Source organism: Danio aesculapii, chromosome 22 (assembly GCF_903798145.1).
Source record: "Danio aesculapii chromosome 22, fDanAes4.1, whole genome shotgun sequence".
NCBI lineage: Eukaryota > Metazoa > Chordata > Actinopteri > Cypriniformes > Danionidae > Danio > Danio aesculapii.
Window position 1 is genome coordinate 3250185 of NC_079456.1, and position 17666 is coordinate 3267850.

Below are 17666 nucleotides of genomic sequence, written 5' to 3' on the forward strand. Positions count from 1 at the left end.
AAATGCAAAGCTTATGCTTTTATATCATGTTGAGTTTTCTTATGCATATTCATCACCTGTAGTTGCTCATTTTTATTCATTAGAGGTTTTTCAGCATGTGGCTACAGTTTGTGTCTGTTCAGGCAAGAGAAACTTTACAGTTTTAAGATTTTGCGATTTCTTAAACTGGATACCAACGATGACATATGATCAATATTTCATTGTTATTAGCTTCAAGTAGACATTTTCAAATGTTCCTTTTTATTAATCATCTGTCAATAGTTTGTTAAAAACGTTTGTTTACTGAAAGTTGTTCCTTCAGTAAAAGATTTTTATTTTATTTTATACTCTTATGTCTGTCAGTATGAAGGATCGCGTTTGCTTTTTAAGTTTTGCACATAAGCAGTATTTCACCTCACTCATGATTAAGATTTTTGTCCTTATTAGCAGATGTTTTGGCTTCTCAATAGTTGATTTGGCGCGTTTGTTTACGATCCTCCGTTGCTCCCGCATCGCTGTGATGACGTCATCTCTGATGCGTTCATTCAGCGTCGAGTCTTCAGAGCTGAGGTGAGTCGTTCACGCTTTTTTTCGTGTTTAAACAACAATAAAACACATGCAGCATCCAAATTCGCGTACTTATACTACGCCCATGAAGTATGTACTTTTTTTGTGAAGGAATATATATACTTTTGAGTGTGAAACAGAAGTATACACACGATTTGAAACGCTACTTCCTCATTAACAGATCGCTGTGTTGCTTATAAGCCCTGTCAGTCATTCACATTTCTGTCATATTTAATTTCCTATCTTATTAGAGATGCAGCAGCAGGTTAATCTCCCATTCACGAGTCTTTCATGCAGAGAAATCTCCTCAGGTCTTTGGATAATTCTGCATTCACATGTTAATGTCCAAACATATTATATATTATGGTTATTATTTATGTATTTTACCCTGTATATTATTTATTGCTGTTGATAACTTTTAATTGTTAGAATAATTTTATAATTATAGAAAATTGGTATTTATAAAATGTGGTAATATTGATATATTTTTATTTTTTGCCATGACATAGCCATAGAAGCTGAAATGACAATAAAATTAAAACTCTCTCTCTCTCTTTTGTTATATCGCAAAGCATGAAATGAGAAGGGTAAGAATGGGACCAAAATATGAGTTTGTAGCACAAAATATTTATTAATTTGTGTGTTACTCATTGGTGTTAGCAATCTAATTTCTGTACTTGAATGAAAACATACTACTTTTAAAATATTTAGATTGTTATGCAAAAAAAATCTGTTGGTAAACTACAGTAATCTCTTTATTTCATGTCAATAGCTCTTGTTTTTACCTCAGTTATACTGATGCCTTCAGATCTACAAATTGGCACATTGTTTCATAATGATTATTTCATCAATCAGTGTAAACTAACCATTTTTTCCTGTTTCCTATTTAGAAGCTCGTCCTCCTTCAGTTCAGCTGTAAATACTGGAGTATTCCCATCAGTCTACAAGTGAAGACGAGCATCAGACCATCAGGAAGAAGTGAAATCTGCAAAGACAGAGTTTATTGAAGGACAGTGAGAAGATGAGTGATCCAGAACCCTGCAGAATTAAACAGGAAGAGACTGAAGAACTAATAGGTTTGTGTTTATTCATTACTCTACAATAATGAGGCAGAACAGCAGTCAGGTTGTAAAGCTTTAAGCTCTTTGTCAGTTTTCGATCTTTTTCATATTACCTTTTATGTTGTATTGTTAACTATGTTTATTTAAAAATGCAGCCTGCCTTTGTTTGACTTTGTGCCTAATAAACTGTCCTTATTCTGCCCACACCCCTGGTGTATTGTCTGTCCATTACAAAATGGAGGAAGAGACTAAGAAAATGGATGAATCCCCCATTGTAAGCATGTAGATTGCTAAAGCACTCGTCTGAAAAATGACGGGAACAGCACAGGCTTATTGCTGAGGTATTTTTTGCAAAAATAAACCTCAACCACTGACTCTTCACAGCTTCATCTTTGGGTAGAGAAAATAACCCTAACTTTCCCCTCACACTTCCAAAAATATCCACCTAAGCACAGCGTCTTCATGACTTCAGGATCTGTTTATCTTCCTCTTCTTCTTTGCCGCTGTGTTAGTAGGCAGGGCTGCAGGTTTAAATTTTTCCTGGTTTGCACGTGCAACAATTAGGCGGAGCTTATGTTTCGTAGCCACGTCAAGCCGAAATGGCTAAAGACTCGTTATCAAGACGATTCATTCGAACCACTATGAGTCGACTCTTTTATAGGTGAATCAATAGTTTTAAACACTGTGCACTTTCGGATTTAAGCCTTAGCTGGATATTTCACTTCAATTAGAGCTGTGTTAAACACTACATGGAGGTCATTTTTAAAACCCATAATAGGGGCTCTTTAAAATGTAACTTATTTACTTAATTTTCAGATGTGATGGTGAAGGAGGAGAGTGAAGAACTGAGTGAAGATGAGGAGAAACATCAGGTCAAAAGTGAAGAAGAAACACAATTAGAGACTGAACAAAGTATTTTAGTGGAAACAACAGCCGTTACAGGTTTGACCTGCACTCAGTGTGGATACAGTTTCAAGAATAAAAAAGCTCTGAATCATCACAAGAGGATCCACACTGAAAAGAAGTCTCACAAGTGTTCACACTGCGACAAGAGATTCAGTCATTCAGGAAACCTGAAAGCACACGAGAGGACTCACACTGGAGAGAGACCTCACAAGTGTTCACACTGCGGCAAGAGTTTCAGTCATTCGGGACGCTTTAAAATACACAAGAGGATCCACACTGGAGAGAAACCGTACAAGTGTTCATACTGTGAGAAGAGATTCAGTAATCCAGGACACCTGAAATCACACGAGAATATTCACTCTGGAGAGAAACCATATTGCTGCACTGATTGTGGAAAGAGTTTCAGACATTTATCTTCGCTACGAAGACACACACAAAACCTTCACAGTAAGTAAACGTTCCAGCCCTTCTACGTTGTGTTATTTAGGATAATTAGCCGCATTTCCACTGTCAGGCCAGTGCGAGCCAGGGCTTTTATCGGGCCGGGCCAGGCTAATCGCCCGGGAGGTTGAGCAGTGAGGCCAAAATCATGTCTCGTTTCCACTGTCGAGCTAGTAGCTCGCAGCGCGTCACGCAAACCCCGCCCCCAGAACTTCCCCCGAATCAAACGTCACACAACCCGCCCACTTCAGTGGGAATCAGGCAGATAAAGCACACCGTCGCATCATCACGAAACCATTACAATGAAGACAAACAGAACAAACAAATGACCCGTTACTGAACAGCATTACATTATATGTCTATACTCATAGGCCTGTGTGTTTTCATTCATTACATTTATTTACTCGCCAACCGACTGTTAGCATTGTGCATCGACTGTTAGGTCTCGCCACTAAGGAAGAGACCCAGCACAGTGAGCGCATCCATCCATAACATAAAGCCACAGAAATTCTCCGGTAATATCTCTGTATGAGATGTATTTTATAACATCCTTGTTTTGATAGACGTCGTGTTAAGTGTTTCAGCACATAAGAGCAAGTAGCCTAATAAAATATAGCCATATTTGTTGCGCTCAGCAGCTATTCACTAACAAAGCTCTTCATTTAAAGTTTCATTTATAAATTTTACTACGTCATATAAACGCATAAACAGTTGTTTGAGGATCTAGAACACATTTTCTGTTTGGACTTTTCCCCAATGCGTTTAAAGCGACACTGCGAAGGACTGAGTGACAGAAAAAAAAGGAAGGCTAGCTTCTGCTTTCACTCGCCCCCAAAACTGCTTTGTTTGCATGATTTGTTTAATATCATCGTATCCAAATACTTGTTATATAATATGTTAAACCTCCTGGTTGTACCAGTGATTTGCTCAGCAGTCTGAACTATTCAACGTAGTCTTCGGAGGTCGGATTTGGTAGCTGAGCTAAACTAGACAGTTATTGATGTGCAGATGACTGATTCAATGATGGAGGTGTTGAACTGTTTCAGCAGCTCCTTTGGGAGGTTGACGTAGGAAGTACAGCCTCTGTTGAGCTTTTTTGACAATGGAGTCAATAGCCGCATTTCCACTATCGGGCTAGTGTGAGCCAGGGCTTTAATCGGGCCAGGCCGGGCCAATAGCCCGGGAGGTTGAGAAATGAGGCCGAAATCATGTCACGTTTCCACTGTCGGGCTAGTTGCTCGCAGCGCGTCACGCAAACACCGCCCCCAGAACGTCCCCCGAATCAAACGTCACACAACCCGTCCCACAACCCGCCCACTTCAGCGGGAACAAAAAACTCAAATTATAACCACAAACACAACCTGGCATCACTACGAGAGCTGGAAGATGGAGAACACCGAAGCGATTGCTTTTTTACTGTTGGTGGTCTGTTGGTGTAAGGCCAGACAGCGATCCCTGGATAAGGACATTCGAGTTCGGCGTCCTCATTTCTGCAAACGCCATCTATTTGCCTCTGAACATTTTCCTCGGCCCAAATGTTCAGAAGAGCCCTGGTGTCCTCAACTGACCAGTACTGTCTGCTATCCATTTTTTCTTCTTCTTAATGAGTTGATCAAGCGCGATAGCAAAACAAATGTAAGGGAAGAAAGCATCTTGTCTCCTCTTTACCTGACAGGAAAACTCCGCCTTTGTACGTAACCCCGCCCCGAAGCCCCAGTTGGCCCTCCTTGGCCCAAGGTGTTCGGCAGGCCGAAAAAGGCCGGACGCTGGCCCCAAGGAAGCCCCGCTTTGGCCCGATTACGCCCCGGAAGTGATAGTGGAAACGTGACTGGCCTTGGCTCGCCCTGGCTCGCTCGCTTTAGGCGCGATAGTGGAAACGCGGCTAATGTGAGTGTCCCACTTCAGGTCCTGAGAGATGGTGGTGCCCAGGAACTTGAATGTTGTGTGTCTGCGTCCCTGTTTCACATTTCTCTTTTCTGTACTTAATTTTCAGACCCGATGGTGACGAAGGAGGAAAGTGTCAGTGGTCAATATCCATGCTCTGAGTGTGGAAAGATTTTTACGCAACAATCCAGTTTAAACACACATCAGCGGACTCACACTGGAGAGAGACCGTACACATGCACTCATTGTGGGAAGAGTTTCACACAGTCAGCAAATCTTAATAGGCACCTGAAAATCCACACTGGAGAGAGACCGCACAGATGTGATCAATGCAGCAAAACATTTTTGAGTTCTTCAGGTCTGAAGAGACATCTTGGAGTTCATACAAACAAGAGGCCTTGTTAGTGTTAGTGTGGAAAAAGTGTTATTAAACCTGGAAGCTTGAAACTACACTTGGTAATTCACACTGGAGAGAAACCGTACAAGTGTTCACACTGCGACAAGAGATTATGTTGTTCAGTAAGCCTGAAAAAGCATGAGAGGACTCGCGTTGGAGAGAAATTGTTCACTCTTCAATCCACATCATCAAACCATAATAAACACATGAAGATCCACACTGGAGAGAAAACCAGCTATGTTTTATCCAAAGATGCAAATTAGATTCATGTGCAAAACTGAAACGTCGCATAAAACATTTGTGAATAAAGCAGCGTTTCCATCCAATGAGTCAAAGAGAACTGAATAGTCACTTCCTGATGAACTGGAGCAAATATCAGACTGAAAATGTAGATTTAAGCAGTAGAAGAAGCCAATGTGGGCTGTTTTTCTTCTATGATAAGTGACTTTCACATTAGAAGATGAAACGCAATGTGGTGGCTGTTGGAGGCGTGAGACACTCAAGGAGTTCTGGAGGTAATAATAACACGATGATGATGTTTTGGAAAGAGCAAAACAACATTTCAGATGTTTTACAATGTGGTTTATCCATTAATGCGTCTCATCACACACAATAATCATCACATGATCTGTTCAAACTAAATCACATTACATTTCTCTGATGCGCATGCTGGAGTTTATTCTGTAATTGTGTTTCCATTGTAGTTTATAATGTTAATTCAGATCAGCTTATAGATGGAGTTCCTCACCAAACAACCTAAGCCCCTTTACACATACCGACCAGCAATTTTCCATAAAGGTCTGTATGTGTGAACAGGCCCTTCTTTGAAAATAGCAGTAAATTGGTTCTGGCAATTTTCCAGATAGAGAAGTTGTAACATTAGCGGTAATTTGCTGGAATGCTGCGCTGTGTGAACGCTGAAGGAAGATTGCCGGCAAGAGCGCATTCACGCTTAGAATGTGCTGACGTGAGGCGTCTACTCCAGCCAAACAGAACACTCAGACGCATTCACGTCCACGCTGTTTATGAAAAGAAAAGCCTTTGAATATTTTTTCAGAAACATTCAGCTGCTAGATGTTAGTCAGATGATGTTTCTATGTTCCTTCTTAATGCCAACTTTGAAAATTTATCGATACAATGCTTATGATAAGCCGTTGTTTGTTTACCTTCAAGCTCTGCTTCTTTCAGTTGCTTGACGCCTGTGCACGTGAAGGAGCTGGTTGAGTGCCAGCACAAACACATATTATATTTACATTTACATTTAGTCATTTAGCAGACGCTTTTATCCAAAGCGACTTACAAATGAGGACAAGGAAGCAATTTACACAACTATAACTATAACTATATTATGTACATCTCGACATGAGAAAGTGTTCCTACATATGGTTTCATCAAAGTTGTTCACAATACTTGTACATTCACAGAGTTTGTAATGTAGTCAAATGTTTACAAATACAAGCGCAGCCGTTTAGAGCTCATTTCGGTTAATGATGTCAGAATTTACTGGTGTTTTGGATGTGTGAACGATCTTTTCTGGAAAAATTATGTAATGTCCTTGCCTGTGTGAACAGTGCTTTTACCGGTAAATTTACCGGGATCACTGTGTGAAAGGGTCTAGAATCTGAAGCCTTTATTGTTGTAGACATTTCATTAGTCGTTTTGCTTCATGCTGTAATTTATAAAATTATGCAAATTATCAAAATGTAAAGCTTATGCTTTTATATCATGTTGAGTTTTCTTATGCATATTCATCACCTGTAATTGCTCAGTTTTATTCATTAGAGGTTTTTCAGCATGTGGCGACAGCTTGTGTCTGTTCAGGAAAGAGAAACTTAACAGTTTTAAGATATAAACTAAGATTTATTGAACTTGTTCTTTGTGATTTCTAAAACTGGATACCAACGATGATATCTGATCAACATTTTATTGTTATTAGCTTCAATTAGACATTTTTAAATGTTACTTTTTATTAATCATCTGTCAATACTTTAGTTAGTTGTTACTTCAGGCAGGTCCAGAACAGCTGAACTGACGCTCAGTCTAGGCAAACCACTATCACGCTGCCCTCAAACCGAAAGTGAAAACGAAAGTGACGCCCAATGGGCCCTGACTTCAGGAAAAGATCATTTTATTTTATTTGTCAGTATGAAGGATCACGTTTGATTTTTAAGTTTTGCACATAAGCAGTATTTCACCTCACTCATGATTAAGATTTTTGTTCTCACTAGAAATAGTTTATTTAGCGCGTTTGTTTACGATCCTCCGTTGCTCCCGCCTTGCTGTGATGACGTCAGCACTGACGCGTTCATTCAGCGTCGAGTCTTCAGAGCTGAGGTGAGTAGTTCACGCTTTTTCTCGTGCTTACACAGCAATAAAACACACGTAGCTTCCCAATTCGCGTACTTATACTACGCCCATGAAGTATGTACTTTTTTTGTGAATGAATACATATACTTTTGAGTGTGAAACAGAAGGGTTCGCAAGCTTTGAAACGCTACTTCCTCATTAACAGATCGCTGTATTGCTTGCTTGTGAGCCCTGTCAATCATCCACATTTCTGTCATATTTAATTTCCTACCTTATTAGAGATGCAGCAGCAGGTTAATCTCCCATTCACGAGTCTTTCATGCAGAGAAATCTCCTCAGGTCTTTGGATAATTCTGCATTCACATGTTAATGTCCAAACACGTCTTTAAATCAGTTCAATAGTTGTTGCAGATGAAATATTACACAGAAAACGTGATTTAAATATTTTCAAGTGGGCTAGATATTAAATAACAGTCATAAAAACAGCTCTACTGAAGCCTCTCTACTTGACTGTTGGTCTGGCGCGTCCATCATGTTTGTAGTTTATTCACACTTTTCACCCACGTTTGTAGTTCTAGTCGAATTCACGTCCAACGCGCGATGTACTGTGGGCAATATCAGCGGTTATGGACCGTTTCCACTGAGTGGTATGGCATGGGTCACCTTTATCAGGCTTGCGTTTCCACTGCCAAATGGGTATCAATGGCATGGTATTGGACAGAATGTTTCAGTCCACGTCACATGAGAAGCACTTGTCACAAAACAAAGGCTTTATGCATATAAATACCTGTGTATAAATGTTCATTACTACCCTTTCTATAAATATGATTTGATTATAACTGCAGATACTGTAACTTCTGCAATTATATATATATATATATATGCAACATATTTAAAAGCTTACAGCCCCTTACAGTCTCCAATATGTTACCAATTACAGAAAAACAACACACAGCAGACATTTAGTCCTTATTTATAGTCCTTTGTAGTCCTTTATTTTTTCCGGCTTCACCTTTGTTTTTCCACACTTTACTCTCACGTTTGTCCGTTTCAGAAAGGATCTTAATGTCAGGAGCACTGCAATAATCACATGCACGTTATTATTATCATCAACTCAAGAAGTTCATTATTTCAAATATAGACACGCAGCGCACGCGCCTTGTAAACAACTTCGGGGAACAGGGTAGATTCTGCTCTTCCTCTTGGCTTTGTGTTTGTTCATCAAGACGACGACAAGGTTTGTTTGAGCTCGGGTCTACCTTGGCTCGTTATTATATGTATATATTATTACAGTGTAATGTCTCGGGTGTGTTTTTAAAAATGGCGGTTCCATTGTTTTCATTCTACTCCTTGTGTACGCTCTGGTGACATATCTCTGTAAATTAATACTGTTCAGCTGTGGGTACCCAAAAAGTGGTACGCTACATTTTGCTTTTAGGTACCTTTTGACAGTGCAAACGGTCATAAAAGCTAACCCAACCGTACTGTACGACTCAGTGGAAACGGGCCATTAGAGTGTGGACGGTTCTAGGGCCCTATCATACACCCGGCGTAATAAGGTGCAAGAGGTGTTTGCCAAGACGTGTTGCTGTTTTCAGACCAGCGCAATCCTAATTTTCTCACTTTCCCCCATGTTCTTTAAATAGCAAATCAATTTGCGTCACTTTTGTGGACTCATGGGTGTTTTGGTCTAGAAAAGAAGTATATTAATGTGCATAGTGGTAAACAGACTAAACTAAAACAGACTGCGCAATTGACCTTATTCTTCAATGCGGAAGTGCTTTGGTTTTTGCCATTGTTTTAGAACTTCCGATTCAGTTGTCTATGGGAGAAATGGTCAAACTACTTGCTCAACACCAAATGTTTACATGACTATACAGACTAATTAGAATAATATAATGAGAAAATATCAGTTTGCAACATCAAGCAGCAAAAACGAGCCGCTTTTAACGTCTAAAAATGAATGGAAGTGAATGAGACCGGAAGTCTCGAGCCAAAAAGTTTCAAATGGCTGTCTCCACTCGAGAGTAAGGTGAACACACCAGCTGAAAGCAGGTCTAAAGTCCTGCGCAGAGCATGTTAGTTGTGCGCCTCGCTTACACATTGCTTAAAACACGGAGGATGTACAGCAATACACAAATATCTTTACAATCGAAAAAAGAATAAAGGATTAAAACATTACAAAAATGATTACTTTTTACATTAATATAAAAACCACTGCCTTCATACCTTCATCATGTCAGAGGGCTTTTTTCTGTTTATTCATGACAATTTGCTTTTGAATAATGTTACTATTATTTTTAGTATTATTATATGCATATTTATATTTGTTTTATTAAAAACAAGCTTAGATTTTGTTGGAATATTCAATTAATTCCATGCATGTTCAATAAAAAAGGTCAGGAGAGGTTTTTCTTCAAGGTTTAACATATTAGCAACATATTAACATATTAGCAATCTATTGAATACTAATGAATGATTTGATTCACAGAATTCTGTTATCCATGATGCAATGCAACAGTTACACTCAGAAGGTGCGCAGCAACTTTCATTTCCTCACTTCAACTTTTATAGGCAGCTGATATTAACAGGTGGAGTTTAATGGAATTCGTCACTTGTCAATCATTCTCCAGTCCTCAAATTGGCCGCACCCCAGACCTACGTCCTCTCTTTCTACGAATTCCCTGCTCATCATTAAATAGTCTAAACCCTTCTCAACTGCACATATTCTGTGTTAAAAATATTGCTGACAGGACGTTTCTAGCTGCCCAGCTCAAGTTAATTTTAGACAATCAGGCCTATTCATCTCTATCAGCTCTGTCTACTTCTGCAAAAATGCTTATTAGTATGCACAGCATCCCACACTCAACAGTAGCAGTTCAGTTAATATATCACCTTTAAATGACCAGAACAAATAATTGTTTAATGAAAAGAAAAAGAGACGAAAATATAAAAAAAAAATATTCCTTTTTCCTAACAATTTGTCCACCTGTCATGTTTTGGACCATATAGGGCACAGGATGTGTGTTTGGATGTAACTCAGTTTTAGACCACACTGTTATTATTGTTTGTTTATTCGTTTGCTGTAGATTAGAACTGAATTTAGAAATAGTTTTGAAAATTTTTTTTGTGCTTAACAAAGGAAATTAAATATGTAGGGTAATGGATGTCTGTGCGTACAATACCGTTTCCTTATCCACTAAAGAAAGAAAGTGAAAGTAAAGGCTGATTGGTGGAGGCTCATTCTTTATGCTCTCGCTGCAGATGCTCTGTTTAACTGTTTTCTCGCTAGTGAAGCACTCAATTTTCATACTAACAAAGTCTGTCATGTAAACAGCAAATGCACCATGGTGCGATGCAACTGACTCTTATAGGGAATGTGAGATGAGATTCTGATTGGTTTATGCTCAAAACATACCCAGAACTCATTAAGAGAATAAGCTCAACCCTGTGAGACCATGCGCCGGGGCGCAGAGCGTATTTATCCATCCTTAAAATAGCAAAAGTGGATTCGGACGTGCCCTTAATGCATTTGCGCCCTGCGCTTTTGACTTTGCACCTAGATCGTTAAAATAGAGCCCCTACACTTAAAATTTTTACCGGAAATAGTAAACCATCCAGGAACCTTTGGCATACTCTTTTCAATGTACTACAAGTTGGGACATGCTAATTCTATTTTCAAATACTATTTAGGAAGATATGTATGCGAATTGGGACGCAGCAACACTTTACAGTTTATTAAAGCGACAATGTGCGACTAGTTTCTGCATTGAGTTCACCTCTATCTGTGTGTCTGCTGACCAAAACAATACAGCAGGCAGAGAGGAGCTCTGAGAGGAAAAGTGTGTGTAAGACTCCCACATTTGTGTTTGTTATATCGCAAAGCATGAAATGAGGAAGGTAAGAATGGGAATCTACCAAAATATGAGTTTGTAGCACAACATATTTATAAATTTGTGTTGCTCCTCATTGGTGTTAGCAGTCTAATTTCTGTGTTGGAATAAATTTACTAGTTCTAAACTATATAGATTGCTGTGCAAAAAAACTGTTGGTAAACTACAGTAATATCTTTATTTCATGTCAGTAGTTTCTGTTTTTACCTCAGTTATACTGATGCCTTCAGGTCTACAAATTGGCACATTGTTTCATTATGATTTATTTAATGAATGAGTGTAAATTAAGCTGATTTGTTCTCTATTATTTAGAAGCTCGTCCTCCTTCAGTTCAGCTGTAAATACTGGAATATTCCCATCAGTCTACTAGTGAAGACGAGCATCAGACCATCAGGAAGAAGGGAAATCTGCAAAGACAGAGTTTATTGAAGGACAGTGAGAAGATGAGTGATCCAGAACCCTGCAGAATTAAACAGGAAGAGACTGAAGAACTCATAGGTTTGTAATTATTTATTAATCTTCAATAATGAGGCTGAACAGCAGTCAGGTTGTAAAGCTTTAAGCTCTTCATCAGTTTTCGTTCTTTTTCAAATGACCTTATATTTTATATTGTTAACATTTTTTTTTATTTAAAAATGCACAAATCCTCAGTTTTGATTTGAAAACACATCAGTGCATCAAAGATCAGATAACCAATGCTCATGGTCAAGTGTTTGTGTGGACTAACATTACATGTGGAAGCTGAATAGCAGCACGCTTATGCTGCATGAAGTAGGCTAATGGAGATGCAGATGCAATCACTCCATCATTTTTCAGTCGTATGAGAATACAAGACAAATATGAACAAGGAGAAAATGCTTTCACTGTTCCTGAATTAAATTTAACAGACTTGGTTGGTGCCAGTAGCCTAGTGGTACTGCACGCTGATATATAGCACCAACAAGCTCACGGCGACCTGAGTTCGATTCCCGGCTCGAGGTCCTTTGCCGATCCTTCCCCTCTCTCTGCTCCCAATGCTTTCCTGTCTGAATTCTCTACTGTCTTGTCATAATAAAGGTGGAAAAAAACTTTAAAATATATATATTTTTTAATCGATCAAACTTGAATAGACATGTTTGACTACTTTTCTTTCAGATTTTAAAGCAGCAGATATGCATATGATAATGGCATAATTAATAAGATACACAAGTTCATCTTTTCAGTTTAAAAATTAATATGTATTAAAAAGTAATCACTTTAAGTAATCCAACCTGACCTAAAGCTTGTCAGGACTCAACTTGACTTGTTTAGAGTGAGCCCCTTACTTGACGAGAGCTTGATTTGTCTGAACTGTGACTTTAGATATGATGATTTGAGTCTTGCTCGGACTTGACCATGTGTGTCTTGTCCCCATCTCTGCTATAAATGACCAGACTGTGAATGATGTGTGTGAAACCACAAACTGCAGCAGGGGTTGACTAACCTCTTAAAATCAAACTTATTAACTTAATTTTCAGATGTGAAGGAGGAGAGTGAAGAACTGAGTGAAGATGAGGAGAAACATCAGGTCAAACCTGAAGATGAAACTCAATCGGAGACTGAACAAAGTATTTTAATGGAAAGAACAGCTGTTAAAGGTTTGACCTGCACTCAGTGTGGAAAGAGTTTCAGGGACAAACACATTCTCAAGCATCACATGATGATCCACACTGGAGAGAAACCTTACAAGTGTTCACACTGCAATAAGAGATTCAGACATTCAGGACACATGAAAACACACGAAAGGATTCACACTGGAGAGAAACCATACAAGTGCTCACACTGCGGGAAGAGTTTCAGTCATTCAGGACGCTTTAAAATACACAAGACGATCCACACTGGAGAGAAACCGTACAAGTGTTCACACTGTGAGAAGAGATTCAATAATTCAGGACACCTGAAAACACACGAGAAGATTCACACTGGAGAGAAACCGTATTGCTGCGCTGATTGTGGGAAGAGCTTCTCACAATTATCTTCTCTACAAAGACACACACTAAACTTTCACAGTAAGTAAAAGATCCAGCCCGTCTACGTTGTGTTAATTAGGGTAATTGTGTAGTTGATTACACATTTAAAGAGGTTGTATGATGTTATTTGATGTTTTTCTTTGTCTGTGGAGTGTAACTAATGTCTCGTTTCCACTGAGTTTGGGTCACTCTGATCAGCTGGTGTTTCCACTGCCAACAGCACCATCACTTTGCAGTCGTGGTGTTTGCAAGAATGTTCAACATCATTCTCGCATTAAGAAAGCTTTTCGGACGTTCACAAATTGCATCATTTGTGAGTTGAAGTGGTGGCAGAAATTGATAGCGCTCTAATAGCTGTGTTAATTGTTTAGGAATATGGATTATCCGGATACCTACGGATTTTAAGGGTTTGCCAGTTGAAGATCGCTGTGCCACTTGGGCTGTCTGATTATTTGAAATCTATAGAAATCGCGATTTGAACATCGCTTCACAACACGATTTTTTGCACACTTGTCCCGACTGATGCTTCTGCATATTTGAACCAATCGTAACGCAGCACGCCTAAACAGAGCCCAAGAACAGGAGACTGAGCCTAATGATAAACAGGGATGATGAGTTCAGCACAAAAAAGTCAACATCTGTGGTGTAGGATTACTTTGGATGGAGGAAGGCTGATGTATCGCAGAACCAATGTAATTTGTAAACCTAATTTACGGCCCAAAAAGCCTCAAACCTTGACTCTATCCTTAAACCCATTCAATATACTGTTGTTAGCATAATCTGACAGGTAGCATTAAAGGTGCTGTATGTAAGTGACTCTTCTAAAGCATAAAAATACCGTAATATGTTTGCAGATATTTAGGAAACATGCTCAGTGAACATTCTTGTTTATCTGAAAAACAGTGCTTCCCAGGTATCAGAGAATTCTGGCCCATATTTGGCATAAAGCTGGCACAGCAGGCATTCATTCAGCATTACAGCATGTGGGGCCAAATATGGCTCGGGTTTAGCAGAGGTGGCACTGTTTTTAAGGTGGCACAGAAGATTTGGGCCAGATGTAAAATGTAGTATTTGGCCCAGATGTTAAATATTGATGTGTGGGTCACGTAAGTTTGGCCTGTCTTGACCCACATTTGAAATACATTACAATAATTTTTGAGTAAACAAAAAATTCTACCAATCAGGTCGCTTTGAGAAAAAGCATGCCAATAGTGTGCCTAAAGCGCAATACTTCGTGGGTTTATCAATTTCATTGCAATCGGGACACACCAACTTATCTGGCCCAGTTCAGGGCCAGTTATGAGTTATTAACTTGGCTGTGACTTGACCCAGATATGCTCCATGCTCAGAGTTCCACATGAGGTGGTTATTAATTAGCAAATAATATAAATATTATGAAAGTAAACATTAGGTGAGCAGGTTACATTGTAAACCCGTGTCCTAACAACATGCTACGTGACAAGATTTGCAGTGATAAGTAGTTTGGTTGTTTGCACCAGAAATTTAAATACACCCTGTAGGGGCTTTCCAATTACCGCTATTATTGATAGAGAAAGCAAGTATTGCACGCGTAAAAGTCAGTAATCAAAATAGATGCAAATAAAAACATCTTTATTTTCCAAATCAACAGGATTCCTTTATCTATATTGCATGCTACTCTCTTGTATGTACGTTACGGTCAAAAACTGTGCGCTTCCTACCAAACGCTCTACCTCAATGCAGTGAAGCCAAAGTTACATAGTACCGTACTGACACCTTGTGGTCAAATGCCATTATACAATGTATGGCTCCAACACAGCCATTCAGAAGCACAGAATATGCACTCACACACTAAATGGTAAGGTTTATACTCTAATTAATACATATCAACCTGCTTTAGCATTATTAAATGTACATACTGAATCACTGATATTTGAGTGTCAGTTCTAAAGTTCATTGTACTTTATTTTACAGATCTGAGGCGAACTGCTTCTGCTTTCAGTATTTGGCAATAAATGTCATGTAAAATGGCATTCAAACTCACATTATCAGCATTTAACACTGAATAAAGCACATGACGTGCATTTGTTTCGATCCAGGAGTGCAATACCTAGTTCAACCACCGGGTGTCAAACTTACATACTGCACCTTTAATTTCCACAACACCTGTTGTTTTATATTTTAAAGCAAACTTCCAGGTTTCCTGACCATCCTCAGTGTTTTAGTCCAGATTATGGCTAGAGGATTCTCTCAGTGGTGGACCACACATCTCTTGGTATTTAAAAAAATGAAGCCTGAGCTTCTTACTATTTCTTTTCTGACACCCAACAGCACATTAAATTATGGATCTTGCTGTTTTTCTGCTGCCTCAATGCAGACTCAGCTGACAGTGACGCCAAAATGGCGTACATGCTTTCAGTTGTTACTGTTTCGGCTCCGCTCGAGCTGAGACCAGTGTGTTATTGTCCGCACAGTGGGGTTTAATGCGTCTCCCACACGTAATATCAAGAGACCGATTCAAAAAGTGGGAATAACATAATAAAATAATAGAATTGACCAATGATTAAAACAGTCATTGACAATTAATCTGTCACTGATTAATCATCTGCGTCCCTATTTCACATTTCTGTTTTCTGTTCTTAATTTTCAGACCCGATGGTGAAGGAGGAGGAAAGTGTCAGTGGTCAATATCCATGCTCTGAGTGTGGAAAGGGTTTCACTCAACAATCAAGTTTAAACAGACATCAGAGGACTCACACTGGAGAGAGACCGTACACATGCACTCATTGTGGGAAGAGTTTCACAGAATCAGCAAACCTTAATAGGCACCTGAAAATCCACACTGGAGAGAGACCGCACAGATGTGACCAATGCAGCAAAACATTTTTGAGTTCTTCAGGTCTGAAGAGACATCTTGGAGTTCATACAAATGGGAAGCCTTATTCGTGTTAGTGTCGAAAGAGTTTTATTAAACCTGGAAGCTTGAAACTACACCTGGTAATTCACACTGGAGAGAAACCGTACACATGTACTCAGTGCGGGAACAGTTTCACACAATCATCAAACCATAATAAACACATGAAGATTCACACTGGAGAGAAAACCAGCTAGGTTTCTATCCAAAGATGCAAATTAGATTCATGTGCAAAGCTGGAACGTCACACAAAACATTTGTGAATAAAGCAGCATTTCCATCAAACGAGTCAAAGAGAACTAAATCGGGTCTGATAAACTAATTAGCATTCATTATTATTGATAGCTATCATGATGCAGTGTTTCCTCTAGGATTTTTTCCAGCTGTGGCGGCAGACTCTGTTGGGGGTTTTACACAGATCCACCATCTACCTGTGGCGTTATTTCATTGACAAATGTCATGAGCGCAGTATTACAAGTCGAGATCACATTCATGTAATACAAGCGAATCTCTGTACTCGAGTGCCGATTTCTTCTGTCCGTGCACGCCCTCAGATATACGCTGCTCAAGTTCAGATTTTCTTGTGCGCTCTCAAATAAACACTGCTGAAGTGTGATTTAGTGTGTTTATGTAACGAGTTTGTCTCCAACGTTTATTAGATTTGCTAGGAATACTTGTGAATGTCTCCAATAGACCTACAGAGCGGCATTAATGACTTTGACTTTATTAATCCCCAAAGGGAAATTCACATGTCACAGCAGAGCTCTCCATACTAAAAATAAACAAGTTACATATATATGAAAACAATAATAAAATTACATTTCATACCGCACACCTTAGTTCCAAAAACAACGAGTAAACACTTGACCATATCTATTATCCAATTCAGTTCAGCACAATTTATCTGGTATGACTTTGGTTACACAATCTGATTACTGTTGGAAAAGAAAGACTTCCTGTATCTTTCTCTGTAACACCGGGGTTGAATTAATCTTGTACTAAAAGAGCTTGCACACGCTAGGACTGCATCAAAAAGGGGATGACTATCATGGTTCATTATACTGACAAATTTGTCCAGCATTCGATCATGTGCAATCTCTTCTATGGTAGGCAGTGCACACCCCACAACAGAACCTGCCCTTTTAAAAAGCTTATTTAATTTGTTTTTCTCCTTCTCCAACAGTCCCCCTCCCCAGCAGGTTACAGCAAACATAATCACAGAAGACACCACAGAATCATAAAAAGTTTCTAACCGTGTCTGACACACACCAAAGGACCTCAGTCGTCTTAATAAATGAATGCGGCTCTGACCCTTCTTATACACCTGAATTGTGTTTTAGACCAATCGAG

At 39.1% G+C, this 17666-nt stretch overlaps 2 protein-coding genes across 2 annotated transcripts in view; both read left to right on the forward strand.

Annotated features, from left to right (window-relative positions):
- The window catches only part of LOC130215599 (zinc finger protein OZF-like), a 226606-nt gene that overhangs the window by 102617 nt on the left and 106323 nt on the right, over window positions 1-17666 (forward strand). The window lies entirely within an intron of this gene.
- On the forward strand, window positions 11752-17199 carry LOC130215640 (zinc finger protein 239-like). Its single transcript, XM_056447484.1, has 3 exons — window positions 11752-11933; window positions 12932-13462; window positions 16053-17199. Exons 1-3 carry the CDS (start codon window positions 11879-11881, stop codon window positions 16352-16354), a joined length of 888 nt encoding a protein of 295 aa, XP_056303459.1. The 5' UTR covers window positions 11752-11878; the 3' UTR covers window positions 16355-17199.